This window comes from Acanthochromis polyacanthus, chromosome 2 (genome assembly GCF_021347895.1).
Source record: "Acanthochromis polyacanthus isolate Apoly-LR-REF ecotype Palm Island chromosome 2, KAUST_Apoly_ChrSc, whole genome shotgun sequence".
In the NCBI taxonomy this organism is placed as follows: Eukaryota; Metazoa; Chordata; class Actinopteri; family Pomacentridae; genus Acanthochromis; species Acanthochromis polyacanthus.
This window is the reverse complement of record NC_067114.1, coordinates 8150228-8175992: the sequence shown is the minus strand read 5'-3', so window position 1 is coordinate 8175992 and position 25765 is coordinate 8150228. Positions and strand designations below refer to the sequence as shown.

At 38.9% G+C, this 25765-nt stretch overlaps 3 protein-coding genes across 3 annotated transcripts in view; 2 read left to right on the top strand and 1 right to left on the bottom strand.

Annotated features, from left to right (window-relative positions):
* Positions 1-572: 572 nt before the first annotated feature.
* On the top strand, positions 573-3762 carry LOC110955785 (proteolipid protein 2). Its single transcript, XM_022200914.2, has 4 exons — positions 573-1287; positions 1770-1925; positions 3037-3132; positions 3428-3762. Exons 1-4 carry the CDS (start codon positions 1195-1197, stop codon positions 3536-3538), a joined length of 456 nt encoding a protein of 151 aa, XP_022056606.1. The 5' UTR covers positions 573-1194; the 3' UTR covers positions 3539-3762.
* A 5153-nt stretch (positions 3763-8915) lies between these two features.
* cmtm3 (CKLF-like MARVEL transmembrane domain containing 3) lies at positions 8916-16133 on the top strand. Its single transcript, XM_022201462.2, has 5 exons — positions 8916-9253; positions 12944-13099; positions 13184-13279; positions 13417-13534; positions 14564-16133. Exons 1-5 carry the CDS (start codon positions 9137-9139, stop codon positions 14590-14592), a joined length of 516 nt encoding a protein of 171 aa, XP_022057154.1. The 5' UTR covers positions 8916-9136; the 3' UTR covers positions 14593-16133.
* Positions 16125-25765, bottom strand: part of cmtm4 (CKLF-like MARVEL transmembrane domain containing 4) — a 22008-nt gene continuing 12367 nt past the window's right edge. The window contains exons 3-4 of the mRNA XM_022201450.2: positions 19008-19106; positions 16125-18641 (exon numbers count right to left, since the gene is read on the bottom strand). Coding sequence (XP_022057142.1) covers positions 18477-18641; positions 19008-19106 — 264 coding nt within the window. The 3' untranslated portion in view covers positions 16125-18476. The remainder of the gene's footprint in view (positions 18642-19007; positions 19107-25765) is intronic.

Sequence of the window (25765 nt, the reverse complement as noted above, 5' to 3'; positions counted from 1 at the left end):
AATTTAGAATAATCAGTTAACCTCAGGATTTCTTTATTTTTTTGGATTGTGGGAGGAAGCTAGCCTAGCCGCGCTAGACAACCCACGGCAATGAATTTAATTCTCTGCCAGGGTGGGTCTAGTTACCCTCCATAAGGCTCGAGGCTGGATTCTCCTAAAACTGGCCGGACGAATCACCATGAAGTGTAGAGTCAGAAGGTGGGCGTAACTAAGTGACGACAGAGGCGCCACGATTCTGACAGAAACAACCGGCGCACAATAAACAGTTATCTTTCGACTCGGCTTTGGCCACAGCCCTTAAAGATTTGAAGCTAAAATTCAACTTGAAAGATAAACAAAGGACGGCACTGAAGTGTTTCATTGAGAAGAAAGACGTATTTGGACTTATGCTGACAGGATATGGCAAATCCTTAATATACCAGTTGGCTCCGCTGGTTGGGAAGCTAATGGGACTTAGCCACAATCCGGAACTACGTCAGCCTATTCGTTGTGCTGATTGGTTGTATACCTACCCAGTTGCTGCAGAGTGATTTGAAAGACAACCTTTTAGCCCGCCTCCCTCCCTGTCCAGCGTGCCTAGACCCTTGTGCCTTCAAAACATGGGTCTAGCGCGGCTAGGCTAGGAGGAAGCTGGAGTATCTGGAAAAAACCCACGCATGCACAGGGAGAACATGTAAACTCCAGGGAAGGCCAGGACATGAACTGGGGATCTTGTAGCTGCAAGGCGAAAGTGCTAACCACCATTCCACTGTGCAGCAAGAAAAAGGAAACGTGAAAGTATATTTAAATGACAACCTTTTGTAGTCTTCATGGCTAAAAATGCCTTATGTAATTTCACTATGAATTCAACAGTGAAAAACTGAAATCTCCAATAATTTCTTGTTCTTGCACAAAATTTATTGACATTGCAGCCATTTATTTATTTCTCTTGGTGCGATAAAGCAGGACACATTCTGTCCATATCAGATGTCTTACAGAAAAAAGACTATTCTAGAATTGTGAGTATGTTTTTCAGTTGGAGACAGAGCATTTTTTTCTGTATGTGTTTTGAAAAAAAGACGTGCAAAGTAGCTGCCAGTGTGAAAGTGTTGCATATATTTTACTAACAGTCATTTCCTATACAGCTCAAAGGAAATTACATGTTTCAGGAAGCAGAGCGAGTGAGCTGTCTTTTGAAAACAAAATCGCACAAACATGTCAGAGAATCAAGAGAATGAAAGAAGAATCGTGGATGTGGACAGTGCTTTCCTCAAATCCAGGAGGGGAATTGTGAAGTTAGCAGAGATGGTGAGATATTTGCATATCATCCTATCTTTGAACATTTGACATTTGACTACAGATGTGCCCTGAAACAGCTGAGATGTGCTGCTGATGTCCGGTAAACACTGAAGAGAGGAACGGAAACGGTGCATGAGGCAGTGGAACGTCATCACAAGTTTGGTTTAGTGTACAATGCCACCAGAATCAGTTTGTTGATAGCAGGGAGCCACATTAACAACGACATTTTAAGGCAAGAGCAGCAGTTTGCCTGAAAAATGTGACATGGAAAGATTAGTGAAGTCAGTTCCTCTTTCTCAAAATAACCTCATTTGTTAAATAAACTGAGATGTGCAACATGTTCCATTAGGCAATGTAATAAGTGAGTGCTGACTGCTGGAAGCTTGGTAAAAAGGGTCACAGCATAATTAAGTTCTGATTTATTCAAGATTTTAGACTCTATACTTGCTATTGCTGCTGTAACTATTTTTCTGTCTCTTTTTCTGTTTTAGGGGACTCTGCTGGTGGCATTCGTGTGCTTCACTGTAGGATCTGTACCAAAGTTCACTGCAGCCACACTGTTGGAGTTTATGATCACCTCTTTTCTTCTGCTGTTCTACGTGCTCAAACTCAACAAGAGGCTGACTTTCTTCTTTTGGCCTCTCGTTGTGAGTTATGAATTCACTAAAACAGAAAACATGTCGAGCAGTTTATGCAGTTAGAAGAAAATCTTACAAAATAGACATACAAATTAGGATCTGAACTAAAATGTTTGACAGGTAGTGAAGTTTGGGATCCACTCATCAAGACATCAAGATTGCATTCGCTGCCACAGGCATGCCTTAGAGTTCCTGCATACATAATTCTGTAGGTCTATTTTAAAAACCTAAAGGAAAAACCACCAACCAATGCATGCAGAGAAGAATGACTGTTTAAAAAAAAAAACTGTTTTGGTTACATTTGAAATTGAGCTCTCAGGACTCAGTAAGAATTCAGGTGCTACAAACTCAGGAGTCTGTAAAAGTTTGTAAAGTCTCACTGATCAACCACAGACCAGCACTGTTCTCCAACCGTTAATTAGAGTCAACCAAATTATTATATTAGCAAAAGATGCTTTTCGGGAACATTGGAGGAACAAAATCAGAATTATCAAGAAAAATATCTGGTTCCAAACCATAAAAATAAATCGACAAAATTCCTCTTTACGAATTAGAGACACAAGCAGAGACAGATTCTGACTAAATACCGACATGATGACCACAGAGAAAAGATGACACAAGAAACCATGTTTGCCAACAGACAGAAGAGTCTGTAGTCACTGTGGTCACAGGTGAGATAATCCTATGAAATTAAAAAAAAGACAGAAATGCTTGCTAACCTCAAACCTCACCAAACTTGTTCACAGAGGAAAACCACAGATTCTATTAGATGATTGTCCCACAGCTTTTAACTGCCCAGTATGTGACTATCACAAGGTGAGGGGCGCATAATTGAAACATCATCCTGACATTTTGTCTGTTACACCGATTGCACGGACACACATCGTGTCCGTGCAATCGGTTCTTTTTGTCATTTTCTTGTTTTTTTTCATTGCGTCATTCATTTTCTCACTTTATCTTTTTTTAATATGATGCCATTCTTGATGTTTTGGCAGTGTTATTAACCTGATATTTTACCAATAAACTGACTTGAACATGTTTGTAAACCCCTCGTGGGAGGAAAATGTTAATACATATTAGATCTTTAAATTCTTGTTCTTTTCTCTTTTTCTCCCATCAGGACGTTTTCAATTCAATCTTTGCAGCAGCCTACTTTATTGTCTTGAGCTTGATGGCTTTGGCCACATACAGGGTTGCAGGAACGCTGGTTGGAGGGGTGAGAATAATCTGAAACTGAAATCTTTGATACATGGGTTTTTGCTTCCCTCATATGCACTCAGTAAAATTAAATATCCAGACATTGCTTTTATCTGTGTACATGTATTGTAGGTCAACAGTATGAAATCGTCTTGAAGATTTTGCCTCTCTCTTTGAAAGTCACCCTAAACTTATGAATAATTTGTAATGGGAGCTTTCTTACTGTAAAAATTAATTCTGCCCCTATAACATGAGTAGACACATGGATGTAAGTTCAGAGTGCATTTATTCTGAGGTCTGCTCTTTTTTTCCAGATCGTGTGTCTCATATCTGCTGGGCTGCTGTGTGTGGACAGTTTCACACTTTTCAGGAACATCACATTCAACAAGCCAAGAACTGAAATCCAGAGTCAAGGGAATGAATGAATAAACGAATTACAGTATAATGAAAAATGCTTTATGAGAGAATTCACAAGCTGAAATCCCACAACACTGATAATATACACAGACATACATAGTGTATATATATATGTACATATATACAGAGTGAAGACCTCGAATCTGATTGGACGCCTCCTATTCAGTCCCATGTATGAACAAATGCCTCTAAGTTGCTTTGTTTTCTAAAATAAATCTAGTTTCAGTCCTAATCTATGCCTCTGTGTTTGCTTCTTTACACCGCTGTTAACAGTTTAGGCTGTTAGATTGTTCCAGATAAGACAAGTACTAGATACTTAAGAGCCGTTCTACTAGGAGCCTGAAAAGAAGAACTCCAACAGCTGCTGAATGTTCCTGTGGTCCCCTCAAGGCGACAGGAGGAGTCCTACAAGGTCGAGCTGGTCCACCTGATGCCAGCCAGTCACTGTGGTTCAAAGTCAACACCGACTACGTGGACTTCTACTGGACCACACGGAGGCCTTCAAACCAGACCAACAACTTCACGGCTCCCCGACTCGTGGGTCTGAGGACGCCGCCGAGCCTCGGCCCAGCCAGCCGCCTGTCTGTGGGTGTTGGAGTGGTGAGAGGTTTGTGGATGCATTTTTTTTAAAAAAATGTATTTTATTAAAAAAGGCTTGTGGATGCATGTGAATGTGTCTGTGTTGAAACAACAACTTTTGACTCAATAACGACGGTAAAAACCAAGAGCTTCTTTATTTGTGACTTCCACTAAAAAAACTGATGAAAATAAGTTTGCCAGGGTTCTGACTGATAACAGGTTATTAAATAATAAAAACAATTGTTTAAATCTTCCTTTAAACGATCATTTTATGTCTACATTTCCTTTACACTGACTTCTTGGTATATGTTCAAGTATTTTGGGTGGAATATACCAATAAGTCCAATGTTCAAGGGTTCTTCTGGGAATATACCATTAAACCAACCTTTTAGGTAAATGTTCCAGGATGTTGGGAAGAATATACCATCAGATAAACCTTTTAGGTCTACATCGGAAGATTTTAGAGTAGAATATTACTTCAAATTATCCTTTAGGTCTACATTTAAGGTGGAATACTCCTTTACAACAAGATTTTTTGGTCTACATTGAAGGATTTTAGGTGGAATATACCATTAAACTCACCTTTTAGGTCTAGATTGGAGGATTTTAGGTAAAGTTTTCTTCCAAATCGTCTTTTAGTCTACATGTAAGGATGTTTAGGATGGTAAATTCTTCCAAACCAACTTCTCAGGTCTACATTTAAGGTGGAATATTCCTCCATACTAACTTTTTGGTCTGCAGTAAACCCTCGTTGATCGCGAGGGTCACGCTCCAAAAAGAACCCGTGATAGGCAAAATCCGTGAAGTAGTCAGCTTTATTTTTTACAGTTATTACCTCCGCCAAGGAGGTTACACACGTGGACAAAATTGTTGGTACCCCTCAGTTAAAGAAGGAAAAACCCACAATTCTCACTGAAATCACTTGAAACTCACAAAAGTAACAATAAATAAAAATTTATTGAAAATTAAATAATCAAAAACAGCCATCACTTTTGAATTGTTGATTAACATAATTATTTAAAAAAACAAACTAATGAAACAGGCCTGGACAAAAATGATGGTACCTCTATAAAAGATTGAAAACTATTTGACCAGAGTGACATGATTAACTCAGGTGTGTCATTTAATTGACATCACAGGTGTTTCCAAACTCATAATCAGTCAGTCTGCCTATTTAAAGGGAGACAAGTAGTCACCCTGCTGTTTGGTGAAAAGGTGTGTACCACACTGAACATGGACAACAGAAAGCGAAGGAGAGAATTGTCCCAGGACATTCGAAAAAAAATTATAGACAAACATCTTAAAGGTAAAGGCTATAAGACCATCTCTAAACAGCTTGAAGTTCCTGTGACAACAGTGGCTCATATTATTCAGAAGTTCAAGACCCACGGGACAGTAGCCAACCTCCCTGGACGTGGCCGCAAGAGGAAAATTGATGACAAATTGAAGAGACGGATCGTTGGAATTGTATCCAAAGAGCCCAGAGCAACCTCCAAAGAAATTAAAGGTGAACTCCAAGGCCAAGATACATCAGTGTCAGATCGCACCATTCGTCGTTGTTTGAGCCAAAGTGGACTTCATGGGAGACGACCAAGGAGGACACCACTGCTGAAAAAAACTCATAAAAAAGCGAGACTGGAATTTGCAAAAATGCATGTTGACAAGCCACAAAGCTTCTGGGAGAATGTCCTTTGGACAGATGAGACCAAACTGGAGCTTTTTGGTAAGGCACATCAACTCTATGTTCATAGACTCAAAAACCAAGCATACGAAGAAAAGAACACTGTCCCTACGGTGAAACATGGAGGAGGCTCAGTAATGTTTTGGGGCTGCTTTGCTGCATCTGGCACAGGGTGTCTTGAAAGTGTGCAAGGTACGATGAAATCTGAAGACTATCAAGGCATTCTGGAGAGAAATGTGCTGCCTAGTGTCAGAAAGCTTGGTCTCAGTCGCAGGTCATGGGTCTTCCAACAGGACAACGATCCAAAACACACAGCCAAAAACACCCAAGAATGGCTGAGAGAAAAGCGTTGGACTATTCTAAAGTGGCCTTCTATGAGCCCAGATCTGAATCCCATTGAACATATGTGGAAGGAGCTGAAACATGCCATTTGGAGAAGACACCCATCAAACCTGAGACAACTGGAGCTGTTTGCTCATGAGGAGTGGGCCAAAATACCTGTTGACAGCTGCAGAACGCTCATTGACAAATACAGAAATCGTTTAATTGCAGTGATTGCCTCAAAAGGTTGTGCAACAAAATATTAAGTTATGGGTACCATCATTTTTGTCCAGCCCTATTTCATTAGTTTGTTTTTTTAAATAATTATGTTAATCAACAATTCAAAAGTGATGGCTGATTTTGATTATTTAATTTTCAATAAATTTTTATTTATTGTTACTTTTGTGAGTTTCAAGTGATTTCAGTGAGAATTGTGGGTTTTTCCTTCCTTAACTGAGGGGTACCAACAATTTTGTCCACGTGTGTATGTGACACCCAGTGTTTGTGTGTCCGTCTGTCCGTCTGTCTGTTAGCAAGATAACTCAAAAACGCCTGGGCAGATTCACATGAAACTTTGAGGGGATGTAGACTATGGTAAGAGGAAGAGCTGATTTAATTTTGGTGGCAATCTGAAAAGGATTCTGGATTCTGGATCACTTTGAATTTTTTAGTATGTGGGTTAGTATGTGGTCCAAAACATGACAAAAACATCATAGGTTAGTATGTCGTCCAATAAATTGGAACAAGGTGTCCAGACAGCTCAACTGGTGAAGAAGGCGATTTGTAAACAGAACTGTGTCAGAGATGCAGGTTAAATTCCAACTCATGACCCTTTACTGCATGGGTTTCCTGTTTTCCTCTCTCCCTGTTGATTAATTAAGAATGGCATAAAATTGTTCATGAAAATATATGTCTTATGTTTCCATGAAAATACAATACGATACTTCAATTTCTAAATCGTACATAAATGTATGTGAATACAATGTTCCAGGGGAACGTCAATTTCCTTGGCGGAGGTCTGTGCTCTCTGAGTCATAGTTTGGTGTGTTGTCCAAAAAGTGACAAAAACGTCATAGTTTAGTATGTCGTCCAAAAAGTGACAAAAACGTCATAGTTTAGTATGTCGTCCAAAAAGTGACAAAGACGTCATAGTTTAGTTTGTCGTCCAAAAAGTGACAAAAACTTCATAGTTTAGTATGTCGTCCAAAAAGTGACAAAAACGTCATAGTTTAGTATATCGTCCAAAAAGTGACAAAAACGTCATAGTTTAGTATGTCGTCCAAAAAGTGACAAAGACGTCATAGTTTAATTTGTCGTCCAAAAAGTGACAAAAACGTCATAGTTTAGTATGTCGACCAAAATGTGACAAAAACGTCATAGTTTAGTATGTCGTCCAAAATGTGACAAAAACGTCATAGTTTAGTATGTCGTCCAAAAAGTGACAAAAACGTCATAGTTTAGTATCTGGTTCAAAAAGTGACAAAACGTCATAGTTTAGTGTGTCGTCCAAAATGTGACAAAAACGTCATAGTTTAGTGTGTCGTCCAAAAAGTGACAAAAACTTCATAGTTTAGTCTGTCGTCCAAAATGTGACAAAAACGTCATAGTTTAGTGTGTCGTCCAAAAAGTGACAAAAACTTCATAGTTTAGCGTGTCGTCCAAAAAGTGACAAAAACGTCATAGTTTAGTATGTTGTCCAAAAAGTGACAAAAACGTCATAGTTTAGTATCTGGTTCAAAAAGTGACAAAAACGTCATAGTTTAGTATGTCATCCAAAATGTTCTAAATCGTACATAAATGTACGTGAATGTTCCATGGGAATGCCAATATCCTTGGCGGAGGTCTGCGCTCTCTGAGTGCAGCCTGGTAGACGCCGCAGCTTCCTCAGAGAGCGGCCCCGCAATCGGCTTCGCAAAACTTAAAAAAAAAAAAAATCCGTATTGATTTATTTTAAGATCGGCCACTTGATATCTCATTTTAACCATGAAAACTAACGGAAAAAATTATATGCAGTCTATGCACCGTACTCTGTTTGGCTCCACACTTGCTGATGACCACTTCCGGTCTCAGAAAATGAAAAAACGGACCTTTATTCGTTTCTGTCTCTGGCTGATTTTATTTTCTTGTTATGGTAAATATAAAATGAAAATCAAAGCATTTTAAAAATTTCATTAGCAACTTATGTTCCACTGTGAATAACAAATTTGCAGACAGCAGTGCAATAATTATTCTTTATTCATGAGGATTAGATATCTGTGAACACTAATTTGCTTGATATTTGATATTGCAAAAAAGGATATTGTGATGTTATAAAGAATGATGTTGGAGATTAGCCCTTTAACTGATGTTTTCATATTTGTGAAATTTAAGTTTTGATGGAACTGTTTCCTTGCAGAGGAAAGGACAAGGTACGTTTTATCCGTTTGATTCCTGGCTGTAAAAGACACAAGTGTTATTAGAAAGTGCAACACCTTTTATTTTATTTTATTATTTTTAAATTTAATATTTTATTTCTTATTCTATTTCATTTTTAAGGTTTGGATATCCTTGAACACTTATTTGAACAGAATATAGATTCTGATATTGTTGTAAAGACTAATGTTGGAGATGTGCACTCATGTTGGAATAAATCCGCATTGTGAAGCAACCCTTACTTGCACTGAATTGGAAATATTTTTGAAAAACACACTGAATTACAAGACAAGGCTGGAATTACATGATTTTAATAGTAATAGGTCGTGATCTAAAGTGGGCCGGTCTGAGGCATGAAAGTCCAGGGCTGAAAATAAGTCCCACTCCGGCCCTGGCTGGGGGCATCGCATTTCACATCTGCAGAAAGCAGATGTTGCGCTTTTGGGAGCTGGCGCTGCGTTTCCGCGCTGTCATTGTTTCCGTTTCCACCTCCGAGAAGCGCTCACGCCTCCACATCTTTTTTTTGTTTTGCCTTAAAACCGCTACTTTACGAGTAGTTTGAATCGTCACAACTTTGTGGAGACTTAATACTATTTTCCCCTCCTCTCCAACAATGGGGGACATCGAGGCTCCCGACTCAAATCGGGCGCGCCAGACTGTCCTGCTTTCTGTTCTTCCGAGCAAAGAGTTCGCCACCTCCAGGAAAGGAATGCTGCTTATTGCTGAAGTGGTAAGAAATGACCAAGAAGAATCACGTCCAGCAAATGAAACCGCTAGTGTGCCATTGTTCTTACCCTTTACGCACGAATGCAGAAGCGCGCTGCGTTTTGGATACTTTCAGTTGCTGTTTTTTCTAACTAGTTGCAGCAGTTGTAGCAACGTGGTGCTTCTATAACATTCAGAAATAACTTTAACAGACTGTTTAAGTGCAGTTTTGATCACTCAGCTTCCGTTAAGAGGCTTCCATTTGTAAAGGGAGGAGCAATGGAGCAACTAAACTTGGAATTACTTTGGACACGAAAAGCTCATTTCCCCAGTTTGTCCATTACCAAGTCTCATCCATTCTGTTAGTGATCAAGCGATATAACTGTTTGATTCTCTCAAGCTGTAAGTTGTGTCTTTATAAATTTACTTTTAATTACAAATGTCAAACTGATGTACCAGAAGTTACTTTTTGAAACAGAGTTTAAGCAAACCAGGAACTGAGAGACGGTGTGTGATGGTGCTAGAAGTGAGGGAGGGGTCAGCAGCATCATGAGTTACTGGAGGGAAGGGTCTTCTTGCATTTGTGTCATGTGACATTCATCTCATTTTGGCCTGTGAGAGAGCAGCACTCTTCTTCGCCACAGTCACATCCTTCATTCTGATGCCATAAAACATGTAGCCTGGAGCTCTTCACCCCCTCTGCACTCACACACACAGTGCAGCCTCTTTACTGCTACTTCACAATGCCACTGTAGTCTTAATGCCTTGAAGTTTCTTTAAAAAGAGCTGCATTCTGTGGGTGAGAGTGCACACCTGGTTTACAGTCGCTGAAAAGGAGTAACAAACTTACAAGCTGAGATATTTGCTGCAGGGTTTCTGGGCAGAGCAGCTACTGTCATAAGAGCAACATAACATCAACCCTCAAGCAGTCATTCAGCAAATAATGAATGTTGCTGGTATTTAGGCTGTGATTTACTAACTGATTATACGATGAGATATTTCAGTACTGTACTGTATGTGCATGAAAAGAGTGTGAGTTTGCACAACTTAGTGTATTATAATTTATGACTTGCACATTTAAAAAAAAAAATTTTATCTGTTAAGGCTCAGTTCAAATGACTAATTATTTTAAAAGTATTTTCAGATTCACCTTGGCAGCTTGCAAACCGTTTTTTCTGACTGTTATATTATATTCTGTTATATTGTTGCATTTAGCCAGTTGTGTACAAAATGTTTTTGAGCTCACTGGTATCAAATTCTTGACCATTAAGCTTAGCTACACCCTTGTCAGGTGTGGCTTTAATGGACACAGACACTCCTTTGACCAGTGACTATAAAATGTAGTTTTACTGAAATAACACGATGACAAAAGAAAGACAAATACAAGCTGTTGGCTGCCGTATGTCAGTTATGGTCATCCCCACACTTCAGTGTCCACAACTTCACCATTTGCTGTCCAAGAAGTCATGTCAGACAGCACTGTACAACAGACAATCTGCAACGTAATTGTCTGGACTGATGTGTCTGACAACCTGTCCCCCAAAAATGTCCATGAAATTCACCCAGCCATTCAGAAAGAGTGGGACAACCTGTCACGAGCAGCATCAACAACCTCTTTAACTCTATGTGTCGCTTGTTACTGACCAGTGACCCCACTCCATCTGAACATTGTCATTTCCATTATAGTGCTTGATAGCTTCATGACATCCATTCTAGTTTAGAGATGTTGGAGCAACAAGTACTAGATCCCTATGTTGAAGGAATGGATAGAAGTGAACAGAAATATCACATGCAGTGTCTATATTTTCGTTCAAAATAACTACATAGGTTGTTAAATCTCTGCAGCATTTGAGTTATACATCTCCAAGACTTTTCTCTATGTGCAAAAGAGTTGAAAAGAAAGTTACTTGTAGTGTTTACAGAATTCAGAAACTACATGGGGGTATTTTTTCACTGCTGTCATCACCACAAACAATATTCAGTCAACTCCAATTTATTTGAGCGACATCTATTTTCAACTCTAAGTTCAAATTTTAATGACGGTTCAGAGTGAAATTTCACTGAACTCAGCTGTTTGACATGAGATTTCCAAAGAGAATATGCATCACAACTTTAACATTCTTGGGAGTGTTAGTCAGACTCACATCCTGCTGAGCATGCATTATTATACACAGTGTGTCAGACCAGCATGTATTTTTCATTAGGATTCTCACTCTCAGCCAGAAACAGGCCCAAGAAAGGAATGTGAAAGCACAGGGTGTGCACTTAATGTGCTGTAAAAAGAAATTAAATTTAAAAAGCAGCGGTTTTGTAGTGTCTTAAACTTTTTCAAAATGCAAATAAGCTGTTAATAAAGGATACGTGGTGTGGTGAAAGTGTGCAGAGTGTGCCGCCTTCTCCAGAGGTGATAGAAACTATATGAAACAAGTGTTTCGAATTCTTAGCTCAGAGTGTAATGGGTTTCTTGCTACAGGGTTTGATGTTTTTTGAGTTTATTACCCCAGATTTGCACTTTGATCAACATTTTCTACATCTAGTAACTGTTTTCCTCATGACATACTTTTAAAGTCAGTAATTAGTGCAAACACTCCAGAGTGAAAATGATTTAGTGAATAGTTTAATCATTTTCTATTGTTGTAAATAATCCTAAGATCTTCAGTAGAAGGTAACAACACTTGGTTTTATTTTGAAAGTTCAGTTGGGTTCTAATGAAGCTTTAAGGATAAGTCACCTTAATTTTCTTTTTCCTTTTTTTAACTGCTGGGAAGCCAAAACAAGATATTTGAGAATGGGTTCTAATTAACTGTGATGGGCATTTTTGTAAATTTTTACCATTTTGATTGACCCAATTACAGATAAGTTGATTTAGTTTAACAATATAGCTCAAAAGTTACTAACTGCTTTATTGAATAAATGTGTAATTTCTTTGGGAGGTTCGTACAAGTAAATTAACAGTGCTGATTAGTTTTTCAGTTCAACACAGTAACAATCCCAGCATCCCACAATTTGTTTTTTCACAACAAAACATGCCAGAAGACATATCCGGAGCCTCAGAGAAAAGCTGCTGCAATCTACCTGGAAGTGTTAGAGTCTTAGAGGGAAATCTTTTGGATCTTTGACAGGATGCAGCTCAGTGGCAGCGTTTTTATAGAACAGCAGCTGCAGCAGTTTGGGTTCAGTCAGAGGGAGTTCCTACCCTCAGGCCAGCGTAGGATCACTGACTGAGACAAAGACAAGATGGCCGGGGCTGTTTGAGATTACAGCGTCTGGGCCTGCTTTCCTTTGATATGGTGTGTCCAGCTTCAAAGGCAGGGAAGGCTCAGTGTACTTGCACTATGATTTTAGCATGTTTAAACATCTTCTTTCATTAGCGCAGCTTTGCGTTTGTTTGCACAAAAGTGTGAGAGAAGCAGAGGGATTCAGTGTAACAGTGTACAAGGCTGAATAAACATTGACTTTTAGCAGCTGTATCTCCTTACAGGATGTGGGCCCAAAGCTGTAATTCACACACCTTTCTCACAGTGCAACATTATCTCAAATGAAAATTGATGTTCTTTTATTCATCATTTGGATTAAAAATGTAAAATTGCCTCTGGTTTCAAGAAGCTCGCTTAGAAGTAAATAAATCCAACAGGCTCCTGGCTTACAGTTTTCATCACTCTAACCATACGATGTGTATTTTTCTCTAATTTTTTATATTGTTCTTTCTTTGCAGGCTCTGTCCTTCATATCATTTGTGTGCTTCGCAGCGTCCACAGCGGCGGCCTTCGTGACAGTTCCAGTGCTGGAGTTCCTGGTTGCTCTCTTCTTGTTGTTTGCTTACTCCACCAAATTCAATGAGAGGTTTAAAGGCTTCCTCTGGCCTCTTATGGTGAGAGAAGTTTTCAAATTAACCTACAGTGTTTAAAGAAGAAAATGATAGCATGTTTTGGATTATGTCTCTTCTCCCTTAAAGGATTTCATGAGATGTGTGACTGCCTCCATTATCTTTTTCATCATCTCCATAATGGCAGTGTCCAAATACGCGGACGGTTCCTCAAAGGCTGCTGGGGTAAAGTTAACATTTAAATCACCATAATGTCTGTGTTGCTATGTACACGCAACCCACTTTGTCTTAGATCAACAACATCACCTCCTTTTCCAGTATATCTCCATTATATTCACATCAAATGTCCGTTTTCTTTGCAGATATTTGGATTTATTGCCACCATCGTTTTTGCTTTAGATTTTTATCTCATTTTCAATGAGCTGGCCGGTTTCCTAAAGCAAGGAGGAGAATCCAACGACGAACCGTCAAGACAGCAAGGTAATAGCCAAATAAAAGTCTTGTATATGACCAAATGAGAACACTTGTATAAAATAACAAACTACATATTTTACAGGTGAAAGATCATTTTGAATCTACTTTTTCTATGCTTGACGTGTACATAAATAAATGTAGGAGCTTCAGCAAAAGCAATTTTGAAGGTTTTTGAAGATGTTTCACACCTCAACAAAAAGGCTTCTTCGGTTCTTCTTCTGAACTTTGCCCCTGTGATGTTCAGAAATTCCACTTTATATCTGCACATTCATATAGTCAACATAAAAAAGATATGCCTCCGCAGTTTTTAACATACGCATGTATTTTATAATTTACGACTACATAGCCCACATTTTTTTGCCAAATATTTTAAAATGAAATTTAATGCATTTGCCCTATTACATATTTTGCAATACTTGTCTATTTCAGCTGCATCTTGGTGCAACAATTACCATGTTATATTCATCTGTCTCTTACGCACATTTTATCACAAACAGAAATGCAAAAGTTAGATTAGAGATGCATCACTAAGCATTCAATGGTCCCCTTATATGCATGATAGGTTTTGTGTTTCACTTTGACATTAACTCGTTTTGCACATCAGCACCTCTAGACTGTCTTCAGATAGATTAATTTTTATTTTGAGTTTTGAAAAAAATCATTTTCAGTACTTTGATTGCGTCAAATGAAATACTTGACAATGATAAGACAGCGCGAGACACAGACAGACAGACATACTTCAGTTTGATGTTGGTTTGATTCCACAATGTTGAAGTGAAGATGTCCCAAAGCTTGCACTTCTGTTTTCATAAAAACAGAGTCCATAGATATTTTTCTGCTATATTATGCCTCAACTTCAGATAGATCGATTGTCTGTTTATAAGATGAACCATCTTTGTTGAAGTATGTCGTGTTTTGATTTGTTACTTTCTGACATGAAAGTTACTTATTTATGTAACTGTTCCACAGAAAGCACAAACGGAGAAATAATACTCATTTGGACTCAATTTGTGTTTGATCACTTGTGTCTTCTAGATGATTCTTCAGACTCTGACTCAGATTGAAACCACAGGGATCTGAACCAGCAGATATGTTTGATCAGACAAACTAGAGCGTTGTGGGAGAACCGACGACTGCTGAGCTGCCATCTGCAAAGACCTGCAAATGCTTCTTTGCTCCATAAGATTACATTAATACTGCGTCCAAATTACATGAAGTTTACAAAATAATACAAAATCTGTTCCTTTTCATGCCCAAACCCATATCCAGTTTCCTAAATGATTTGGGGGAAAAATGTAAATGCCACTATCAAAGTGATACTTTGATAAAACTGTGAAATTCTTCTGTTTTGTTACTCTGAGTGTTTGTACGAAATGTGGGCAAAACATCAGGCATAAGCCTGATGAAATAATGAATAATATGAACTTTTGGGAATTTGTTGTGACCCTGTTTAAAGACATGTCAAACTAAAACACAAAATTATTCGCCTCAGATGTACTAGTAACGAAGTCGTGTTGTAGCAAAAATGTTCCAACTCTTTATACATGCAAGTGCGAAATTCAAAATACAGAGACAGGAGGCCTACGTAAGCAGGGCATCATCATTATAAACTCACAGTAATACTGTAGAAAAACAGTATATGGAAAAGTGGTTGGCTGGTTACAACCTCTGTCCACTTGTCTTAACTCTACGTGAGTGTACTTCACTTTTGAAGATGTTTGCTTGCATTCTGTTTCATTTGACCTTTGTTACGTGTTGTACTGCACAATTTTTCAGGGCTGTGACATTGTTTATACATCCTAAATGAGTTTGGATGAGATCACGATTTTAAGCAACAGAAAACATGCACATTTTTTAAACATACTCCAGTAACCCAAAGCTTTAGACTCTTTTGCTTCAGATTATCCTTCATACTACCTGTTTATGTGCATAACAAAGCATTAAAGCCACTTAGTGTAGTATCACTTTGAGATGTTCTAAATATCACATATGAATATCATTCTGCTTTAGAAAACAATCTAGTCTGTGATGAGCATGTTTTTTTTAATCAGTTTCTGTATGTATGTTTGATCCTTCTGTTCATCCACTTCCGCTACTGAGAAATTAGGCGCAGTAGAATGCCACAGTGACTGTTTAAGTGTTTTATATGACGCTACATGAGTGTTAAATGACAACAGATGACTGAAAATTTGGAATTAGCAGCCTTTAATTCCCATGTTGAATTTCAATTAATAGTTAAGAGCAGATGAGGAAATTCTGATGGTGGGTTTCATGCATAATTAGGTTTTAAAACTGAGACTAAACGATAAGAAAAGCACCGAGATCGATTCTTGATCGAAGCTATCTGTGCACACAACTGTAATGCAAAGATCTAAAAGAAGCTTGAGCTCTTTACCACAAGAAGCAAGAGAAAATTCAGTTTACTTGAGACGTATGTGGCTTCCACTGGTTAGCAACTAAATCCCATAACTCACACAGTGATGATGATGAACACAGTGCTGTTTTATAAATGAGAGCCTTCGCTGAACTTTTGTAGATGAAATGTTACGTGTTTTTTTACTGTTTTGCCAGAAACATGTCTGAATAAAAACCTGAGTTATTTTCAGTAATGTCACTTTATTTAAATTGTCACTATAAACTGATGTGAAGCCGTTTTCAGAATGTTTTAAATACAAAAATACAGCTAAGTACGGCTCCATGCTGTACAAGACAGACCTTCAGATGATTATTAACAAAAGCACACAGAATCATTATAAAACAGAGGTACGTCTCATCTCCGATTATCCTCAGACTGATCATGTTTGCAGTTTGTATCACAATCTGGAAACAAGCACAAAGCCTTTCTTTTCTTTCTCATAAATACAAATTCTTTTTATCATATTGTAGCACAAAGCTGTACAAAGAAAGAGCTGCAGCTTGGTAGCTTTCAACAAATATTACGGTCAGTTTATAGCATCAAATAGCAGTAATGCACTTGCATGATTTTCGTGCTGTACAAATGTTTAAGTGAACATCGTGACAGTATTAGTCAAAAACAAATCTACCAATGCAAGGAACAGACATAAATACAAACGTGATTGTCTTTTCATACAACTACTTCAGTCACCAAACCAAAAGAGAAATAGAAAGCGAACATATTATAAGTTACTTAAAACATGACAAACGCCTGATTAATCAAGCACTTTGAGGCTGTTTTCAAATAAAAAGCCGTACAGTTTGTTGTTTTTCCATATTAACCCATATTCAGGTAGATTTCTGGTCCTTCCTTCATACACACACACACTCTGCTATTATGATCTGGCTGTACAGTCCATCTACTGAAATCACAAGAAATACAATTTAGATCAAGACCAGGAGATGGCATCATAGAGTCACAACCAAGAAAACCAAGCCTAAAGAGGTATCAGGTAGATTCAATACATTAGAACAATGTAACACACCAGAAATCAAGCCGACATTTAATTCTTCATGCTAAAAAGCAAACAAAATGTTTTTTTTTTTCAAGATTAAGACTGTTTGCTGCAGGTACACTGGCCAAAGAAGAAAATAAAGAACATTAAAGGAGTGATAAATCTGTTTGTACGCATGAGCTTTACATCCGTCGTAGTGTGGAATGATTAGAGATATTCTAGTACATGAAGGGTGTGATAATATATTGTAGATACATATACAAAGATTGTAGGTCAACCAAATGCAGAGTGAAAACTGTGACAACGCTCAATATAACTCATCGGTTAATTCCATTTGTCTAGGACAGTCTCATGTCTGATAATTAGGAAGGCATCAAGATATACAGCGTTCAGGTCGAGGCACCCTGTGAGTTCATTTCAAATATATTTTTTTAAGAATTAAAGATGGAAAGGAGTGTCAGTACCTGAGATACCATGGAGAGGTTAAGGGCGATGGTATCGACCGTTTCACTGATATACTGTTAAAATTTGAGTTACTTGAAGCTCTGGATGTGTGTAAAGGGAACACGATACCAATTACCTTAACCTTGCGTGATATAACCTCCTCCCAGCTTGCAGTGTGTCAGAGTAAAAATCTTAGGAATGCCAGTTGGGAGTGTTTTTCAGATCGTTTACACACAACCTGGAATAAAGCGGATGGAATGTGGCTTTTTATTTGCTTTTTTGTAATTGCATCAAACTCACTGGATGCATTTGTGTTCAAAAGTAGTAAGTGTTTTCAATCATTTAAAAAAATTGCGACCATATGCTGTGATAATGTCCATCTTGCAGTTAAGAATGACCCTGTAGTGCTGCTGTATATTTGCTGACTGCAAATACCTTAATAGTGGCTAAAGGTCAAATGCATTTTTAAAGGAGAAACACACTTTTTGTCAGCATGTATAATGTGCAGACAAAAAATATCTAATGTCAGCCAGAGGTTGTAAGAAACACCAGTAATGTCATAGTACTTCTGGCGTAGTGTAGGTTTCTGGATTCACTATCACATTTATTACAACAGACCTCACAAGCAGCGGCGTGACATAAGCAAACTGTACAAATCCTTCTGCATTCACAGTGAAAGACAAAACTTTGTGGTAAGTCAACACCTACATCTGAACAGGAATTGATGCAGTCTTCCAGGAAGTCATCCTTCGTCCTGGTTTTAAAAAGATATGTGGAAACAAGAAAACAACAACAACAAAGCAGACCTTCAGTTTTAACCCACGTTAGAGTCTTTGTGTCTTTAGGAGCAGCCAGGATTACTGATAAACGAAGCCAAAGAGCTCATCTGTGGCTTTGGAATGAAGATTGATTCACATCGTGCAGCTGAAGTATTGCGACGAGGAGTAAATAAAAAAAGCCATGTGGTGAGCCTGAGACGGCTGCTCCACATAGGGCTTGAATGAAATAGTGTTCTCGAGGCAGAGTATGAGTCCATCTCAGTCAGCTGCCGGTAGTGTGGCTTTCATTTAGTCTGTCTGATTGTCTGCCAGGGCTCATGCAAGCTCCGGTCGTGACTCCATCTCGCCACGAGATGCCGTACGTGCTCGAATGTACTCGCTGGTCTGAGCCGCCCCCTGACACCCGTTGCCACGGCGCCACCTCCGAACTGCCAGGAAGGTGTTTACTCCATACACACCTGTCACCAGGAAGCCAAAGATCTGCAAACAAGTGGGACAGGAAGCAGATAAATCTATGTCTGAATAGGAGTGTGAGATGTGCAAAAAATAAATGAGTTTAATCATACTAGCTAAAAACAAACACATATATACTGTCTAGTGGTCAGAAAAAAAAAGAGTTCAGGTTCATTTCTGTGTCCCAGTCAGGTAATTCAGTGGTCTGGTCATTACATTTGAAGGCAGGAACAGTTTAAAAGTCATCTCTGCTGTGATAAAGCCAACTACCTAAATGGGACCTTTGAGCTCCCAGTTGACACTCCTTAAATGCATCAGTACATTTCGTGTTTGTTATGTCCCTTAAGGACGCTGCTGGATGGCAAACATAGGGAGTGTCAAATGTCTGCTCACCACTGCTGCTATTTCAGCTCCAGTGTTGTGGTTGATGCAGGTCAGCACGATAGATGACAAGAAGAAGAATAAGGTGCTGACAGCAGTGTTAACCAGGTCCTACAGGGAGACAAAGACACACAACATGAAGTATAAACCAGATGTATATGAGAACTATTTAACAGGATTAAGCAGCTGAAGCAGAAAAATACGACTTGTTTTACCACCTATCTCAAAGTGTGGTGACAATATTCTCATCATGCCGAAATTATTCATAAAGTAAGTCTAAAATTTGATCGTGTGGTCAGTTCTAGTTAAATAAGGCATGTAAACTTGGGTTGCACAGTGTGCTGGTGATTAGCGTTGTCTCCACAGCTAAAAGAGCTAGAAGTGTGGCGTTTGCATGTACTCCCAGTGCAGTGCAGGTTCTCATCGGGTGGTTGTAAGTAGCAATTTGTGTATTTTCGTGGTAAATTATTTCACATACTTATTGCACAAGTTCACATTCAGATTTGCACATATTCAAATTCTCACCTCAACTTCACTTCTTACAATACAGGTGCACAAGTATGCTTTGCACTTAGTGTGCTGCAACAATAGGTGCAAAATGTGAGCGTGTCAGTGTTGAAATATGTGACTTGTAGAGAAGGATTTGTACACCTGTAAATATGATTTGTACACCTGTAAATATGATTTGTGCACCTGTAAATATGATTTGTACACCTGTAAATATGATTTGTGCACCTGTAAATATGATTTGTACACCTGTAAATATGATTTGTGCACCTGTAAATGTGATTTGTGCACCTGTAATTACGATTTGTGAATGTGTATTTTTGTGTTGTATTTGTGGGAAGAAAAAAAAATCGACACATACAAAAAATTATTTTACAAGTACACAACTCATAGAGTGTGGGAAATCAGATTTGCTGATACACATACAAATTCAATGTACACAACTACAAATTTGATGTTACAGGTGCTCAAACATTTTGCACCTGAAATACCTCCATACTATACCTCTGAATATCCTGCTGTCCCCACCTCAACCCCTTCTGCAATCCCCCCTTATCCCAACTCTCATCCCACCCGGTTGAGGCAGATGGCAACCTTCCCTGAGCCTGGCTCTGTCTAAGGTTTTTTTTTTTTTCCCTTCCCTGTTACAGGTTTTTTCATGTTTTTTTGGCCCCTTCCATCCATCACCGACTGCTTGCTCATAGGGAATCCAAAGGCAGCATTGCATTGTTGGATCTCTGTTCTATATTTAAAATTCATAAGGTCTTTACCTGACTTTGTGAAATGCTATGAGATGACATGTCATATTAGAAGTGTTTTGTTTATAGTATTGTACAGCAAGTTTTTAAAGAGCATATACTAACCTCCAATGTTAATGTTACTAATCTGCCTGTTTTATCTTTTTGTTGTTGTACGTAAGCTGCTGAAAACTTAGAATTTCCCTTAATAAAGTATCTATGTTGTGAATTGGTGCTACAAGAATAAAGTTGAATTGAACTGAGAATTCCTACAATTAGCTGAACAAAACAGCACAGAGAGCTGCATATTTCACAGCGGGAGATGTTTGTTACCCCAAAGCACATCAATAAACACGTTAAAGTGATCATAAAAGCTTGAGCATTTTTGTACGAGATAAATGCCTTCCATAAGCAGAATGGAGCTGTATGAATGCTAATGACGATTCGTTTCTCTCTACTTTTTGGCAGAATTTAGGCTCACATTAGGCTGATTTCACATGCAGGTATGGACATCCTGGATGACACTGTACCACGCTGAGCAAACAAAGATGTTTGCTCACATTCTTCCAAGCAGCCAGACTGCATCCTGGAGCTTCACTGTTGGTTTAAAACCGCAGGAGGGCAAAGAAGCTGACAGCACGCACTTAAAAGCCACCTAGCACCTCATATTACACACAAACACACATGTACTCTCTCCACACACATAACTCACTCCATCCCCCACCTTTTAAGACACGAGAAGAAGGAGGAAAGAGATACTCTCCTTTCATGTTTTACTCAGCAGTTAGAGGGTTAATGACGAAGCGCTCAGCGTGACTGTGGCACGGCCCTCGTGATCAGATGCGTGATTGGAATCATCACAGACACGGCCTCTCATATGACACACAAGGCTCAAACAATGGAGACGTCACAAACCCTGACCAGACTACACACACACACACAAACACACACACCTCTGCAGGGCATGAAACGTCTGCAAATGTTCCACTGATCCTGTGCTTTAATCGGTGACGCATTAATATGGAACCATAACACCACTTGCTAACTAGCACAGTCAATGAACTCCAGAGTTATAATTGCAACCTTTGACCAAAATCACAACCTCACAACACACTTCAGCACAATCTGAAGCACACACTGCAAACACCGCTCACACATTCACTCCCATCTATATCTTGTCCAACTGGTTAAACAGGAAATAGCTTACTATATATTCTTGTTCCAGTGTCCCGTTCTGATGTACAAAAAAAGCTTTTCACACAACTGTGCAATTCCAGATTCCCTCAGGATCCAGTCAGTCCGGGCTGACCCTCTCTCTCTCTCACCCACAATTCACATTTCAACCAGGCCAGCACAAACCTTAAATACCACTGAACCAAACCAACGGCTCTCTGTTTGCCCTATCACATCAAATCACTCCACTTCTCTTCATCTGCAGAGTCTCAGAGCATTAAATGGGTCAGCTTTAAAACTCATACACAGAGGAACTTGGAAAACCATTCTTGGACTTATAAGGACACCAGAAACTACTGTACTTCGCAAACATCCAGTTAAATTGTTTATGAGTCTTGACATGTTATACATTAACTGAAAGCCCTAAAATGCTGAATAAACTTTTCTAATATCCCAAAACCACTGAAATCATTTCCTTTCGTTGGGCAACAGCACTGTATACAAAATGACAAAAGTAAAATCAATTTCAAAAATTAAACAACAATGTTTTAATTGTCTGTGTGTCAGTATGTGAATGCGGTTTTGTATGACTTAATTTAATCATTCTCATAATAATACAGAGATCAGACCAGCAGCATGACGAATCAGAATGGCCACTTTCACAAAGACGTTCCATTAGAATGCACAGTTTTAGAGCAACTTTTAAAAAAATTCTCTCAGATTAGTTCGAGGTTTCACAGACATGAAGACTGACTTACTTTTACTCTGAAAGGTCAGTCATATTTGCAGTTTGCTGGTAATTTTGTGAAGCAATGAGAAGAGAATGAGCTTTTCCAAGCTGCAGCAACCTGATGGAAATCAACCATTTGTAAATCAGGTTGTTTTTACGTGCAGTTACATTCTTTAATGAATTTTACCAATTAAATGCACTTGTAATTGTTCATTTTTTAGGGAGACGTATGTTTTCTGCTGGATAGATAAGAGTTGAGCAGTTGGACAGCCGAGTCCTAAAGCTGCAAAAAGCAAAGAAATGTCAGAATTTGAAAATATTCAGCCCCTTTCCTGTGGCTCTTCCCTCTTCTGCCTTTCTTCTAAGACCCCCCAACCAGACAACTACACATTTTTAAAGATATGCAAACCAAAAATCAAAATAAGCTCCTCCATCTACCCCATCTCACTCTCCCCACGGACTTTTTTTTTTTTTTTTAAAGTTTCACGTCCTCTATGTGAAGACACCTCCCATCACGGAGTAGATTTCCTAAAACCTCAAAATAGAGCCAAGAGGAGGTGCAGAAGTCTAGTTTTCTCTCAGACCACTTGAATTTTGTTTGCCCAATGACACCAAATAACACACTGCCTACCCCCGCTTTATTTTACCCAGAACAGACAAACATCCTTGTGGATACTGGAAAGGAAAAACAACACAGGACATCATGCCTTTCAGCCTCCTCAAATCAAATCCTGCTCACTATTTGATCCAAGCAATTGTCTGTCTTTGAAATTGCCCTAGTAACCATTTTATTTTGGGTTTGTATCTCTGCCTTCTGTACAAAAAAAGCTGCTGTGTCTGTAGTGCTTGTTAGCATTTCCATGTTGCTGTATGTGGCTCTATGCTTTTGTTTTGCTCTCAACTTAAAAGCTAGAAATGCTCATTAAAGTGCAGCTATGGAAACTCTAAAGGGTGTAGCAGGACACTGATCATGAAGTCTGTTCTCTTGACATTCGAAGTGAGCCACACAGGGCCAGAAAACCTTCACGCAAAAAATAAAGCATCTCTCCGGCTTTCACATCTCTGCCTGATTCTTTTGAAAGACAAATAAAGATAGTAGGCGAGTGTTTCATGTCTTTTGTCTGCCTGGGTGGTAAGCTTCAGCTGTCAAAACCAAGACAGCTTTTATTGGATTCCACTTGTAGGCAAAGTAAATACATCATGAGTAAAGTGGTCACCGGTTTGAACTGATGATAGATTAATGACTAAAGCTAATAATAACCACAGCCCTCAGCTGGGTGCACATTCAGCACGGAGATGGAGATGATAGAATAACACAGGGTCAAATTGAGAAACAAGGATGCATACAGCCACATATATATGTAGATAATGCATGTACAAACAAAAAGAGACGGAGTGCAATGGAATTTCAAGGCCACTAACAATAAAGAGAACTTACTTGCTTATTGTGGTCCACATGGCAACCAATAATATGAATCGCATTTTTAGACTGACAAGCTTATTTTTTGAATACTGCATGAATATTCAGAGCTTTAACCATCTCCAGAATAAAGAATACTTTGTGCTGGCAATAATTTCCAATAGTTTACACATAAAATTTAAACTTTACTTGAACATGTTGCACTGCTGTTCACAGGACATTTTAAGCTCCTTATTTCACTGTAAAATTTTCTCCTTCTTTCCACTACTTCATCGGACATTTTCACTTATTTAGATATTTACATTTGCGATGGTGGTCACTATTCTTTTCTGCTTGCTACTTCCATGTCAAATAAAGTATTCTATTTGTCAAGCATGTATAGGCTACAAAATGTCAATGGTATTCAGTTGTCAATGTGAGGAAAAAATGAGGGGAGAGGGGTTGATTTGCAAACTGATGAAAGGACATTACTGGATCACGAACTGATGGGTGGCTGGAGGTTGCATGATGGGCTGAACATGGATTTCTGCATCCTGTGTTAAAGATGTCTTATAAATATACAATCCATGTTATATGTTGATCCAAAGAAGTATAGTTTTTTCCCCATTTGGAGAGAGGAGGAAAATACTCAAAACAGCTGTTAGTTTTATCAATATTTTTGTGAGTTGTATAGCATGCTAGTGCTGCTGGCTGAGAGGAGACTTCAAGTTGTCTTATAGAAAACATTTTAACAAGTTTATTATGTGCCGCCTGTTCAGCAGATGTCTCACAAATTGTTTGTACTGTCTTCTTTGCTGGCAGATAACAAGCATGTTGTTGTCAACCTGAGTAAACTTTAACCCAGTCTGTTTCCTTCTGTCTGTTTGGCCTTTGCACTGGAGATACTGTATATATACTGGGGTTTATGTTGTGCCCTTCTGCAGCTGTCTGGACATCCCATATTCAGTGCATTAACAATAATTGAATCTTATTGGCCAATAATAATTATGTTTCACCCCCCGGTCTCAGACAAATTAAATGAACTAAGGTTGTTCACGGGTGAAACTAACAAAAAAACTGCACAAACAAACAGAAAATGGGGTTCTGTGGTCTAAAAGAAGATAATGTGGTTGAATATCACTATCCCCCACTAAATCCACCAAGGTGGTAGACCAAACAGAAACTAAGAGCCCTTAAAAGAAAAACGTTCCCAAAACAAAAGCAAGGAAGTGCTGGGTTCTGTGCACTGACAACACAAAGACACTGAAGTTTCCAGAAAGAAGGCTGACTGATGGTGTCAAACCTTCCACATCACCTACCCCCAACCATCTGAACAGTTGGGAGATCCCTCCTTATATCCCCGCCCAGCTGATTGGTAACAGCACTAGGGCTGGACCCGAATATCCTGAATATTCATTCGCTACGGCACTATCCGGATATTAATTTTGGTATCGGAATACCCCCCCCCCCCCCCCCCGCTGACTTTGTGATATAAGTTTTACACTGCTACTCAATACATTGTTATTTTAAATTTAAATATATATACTGATTATAGCTACTTAAAAATAGATTTCTCTGCAGTGCAAAGGAGGAACTGCTCTTAGCTAAACCATGACTACCAACATATTGTAGCACGACAGCTCCGGTCAGCACCAACTATTAGTCTTCCCTTTGAAGAACCCAGTTCATTCATGCATTAACTGTGATGAGTTACTGTCTGTTCTCAGAACAAAACAACCAGAATATACTGGGAAATCTGGCAGGGTATTCAAACTGCTGCTCTTCTTTTAAAAGGAGAATAACAACACTGATATTTCTCTCCCTCTACTTTAGGCTCTAGATTTTCTTGTGTGTTGGTGTCCTCAGTGATGCCCCATTTCTGTCCAAGAATCCCTTCGTGTGCCAAGAGCTGTTTGACTGTGAAATAGAAAAACAATGCACCAAGTGGTTTACCATCAAAAACTAAACCCTGGAGTTCAACTTAATCATGTAAAGTTACCAAGTGGCTTCAAAACAAAGTACAAGGACTGAATTAATTTCCTCGTGGAAGGAGGGGGAATGGGGTCAAGGCCTGTGTTTCCCCCTCTGCACTGCCAAAGTCATCACAGAGGCTGAATTGGAGGAGATGGATCATATAGCACATAATTTTATGATTAAAAGCCCCTTTTCTGAGACTCAAAACCGAATTAGAACAACTGACTCCTCAGAGTGAGTACTGTCAGCT

Excerpts from the sequence above, each read along its gene's own strand:
- LOC110955785 (XM_022200914.2), top strand. The coding sequence starts at position 1,195 with ATGTCAGAGAATCAAGAGAATGAAAGAAGAATCGTGGATGTGGACAGT. Across the intron at positions 1,288-1,769 it reads TTGTGAAGTTAGCAGAGATG|GGGACTCTGCTGGTGGCATT; the intron begins GTGAGATATTTG and ends TTTCTGTTTTAG. Across the intron at positions 1,926-3,036 it reads TCTTCTTTTGGCCTCTCGTT|GACGTTTTCAATTCAATCTT; the intron begins GTGAGTTATGAA and ends TTCTCCCATCAG.
- cmtm3 (XM_022201462.2), top strand. The coding sequence starts at position 9,137 with ATGGGGGACATCGAGGCTCCCGACTCAAATCGGGCGCGCCAGACTGTC. Across the intron at positions 9,254-12,943 it reads TGCTGCTTATTGCTGAAGTG|GCTCTGTCCTTCATATCATT; the intron begins GTAAGAAATGAC and ends CTTTCTTTGCAG. Across the intron at positions 13,535-14,563 it reads CGAACCGTCAAGACAGCAAG|ATGATTCTTCAGACTCTGAC; the intron begins GTAATAGCCAAA and ends TGTGTCTTCTAG.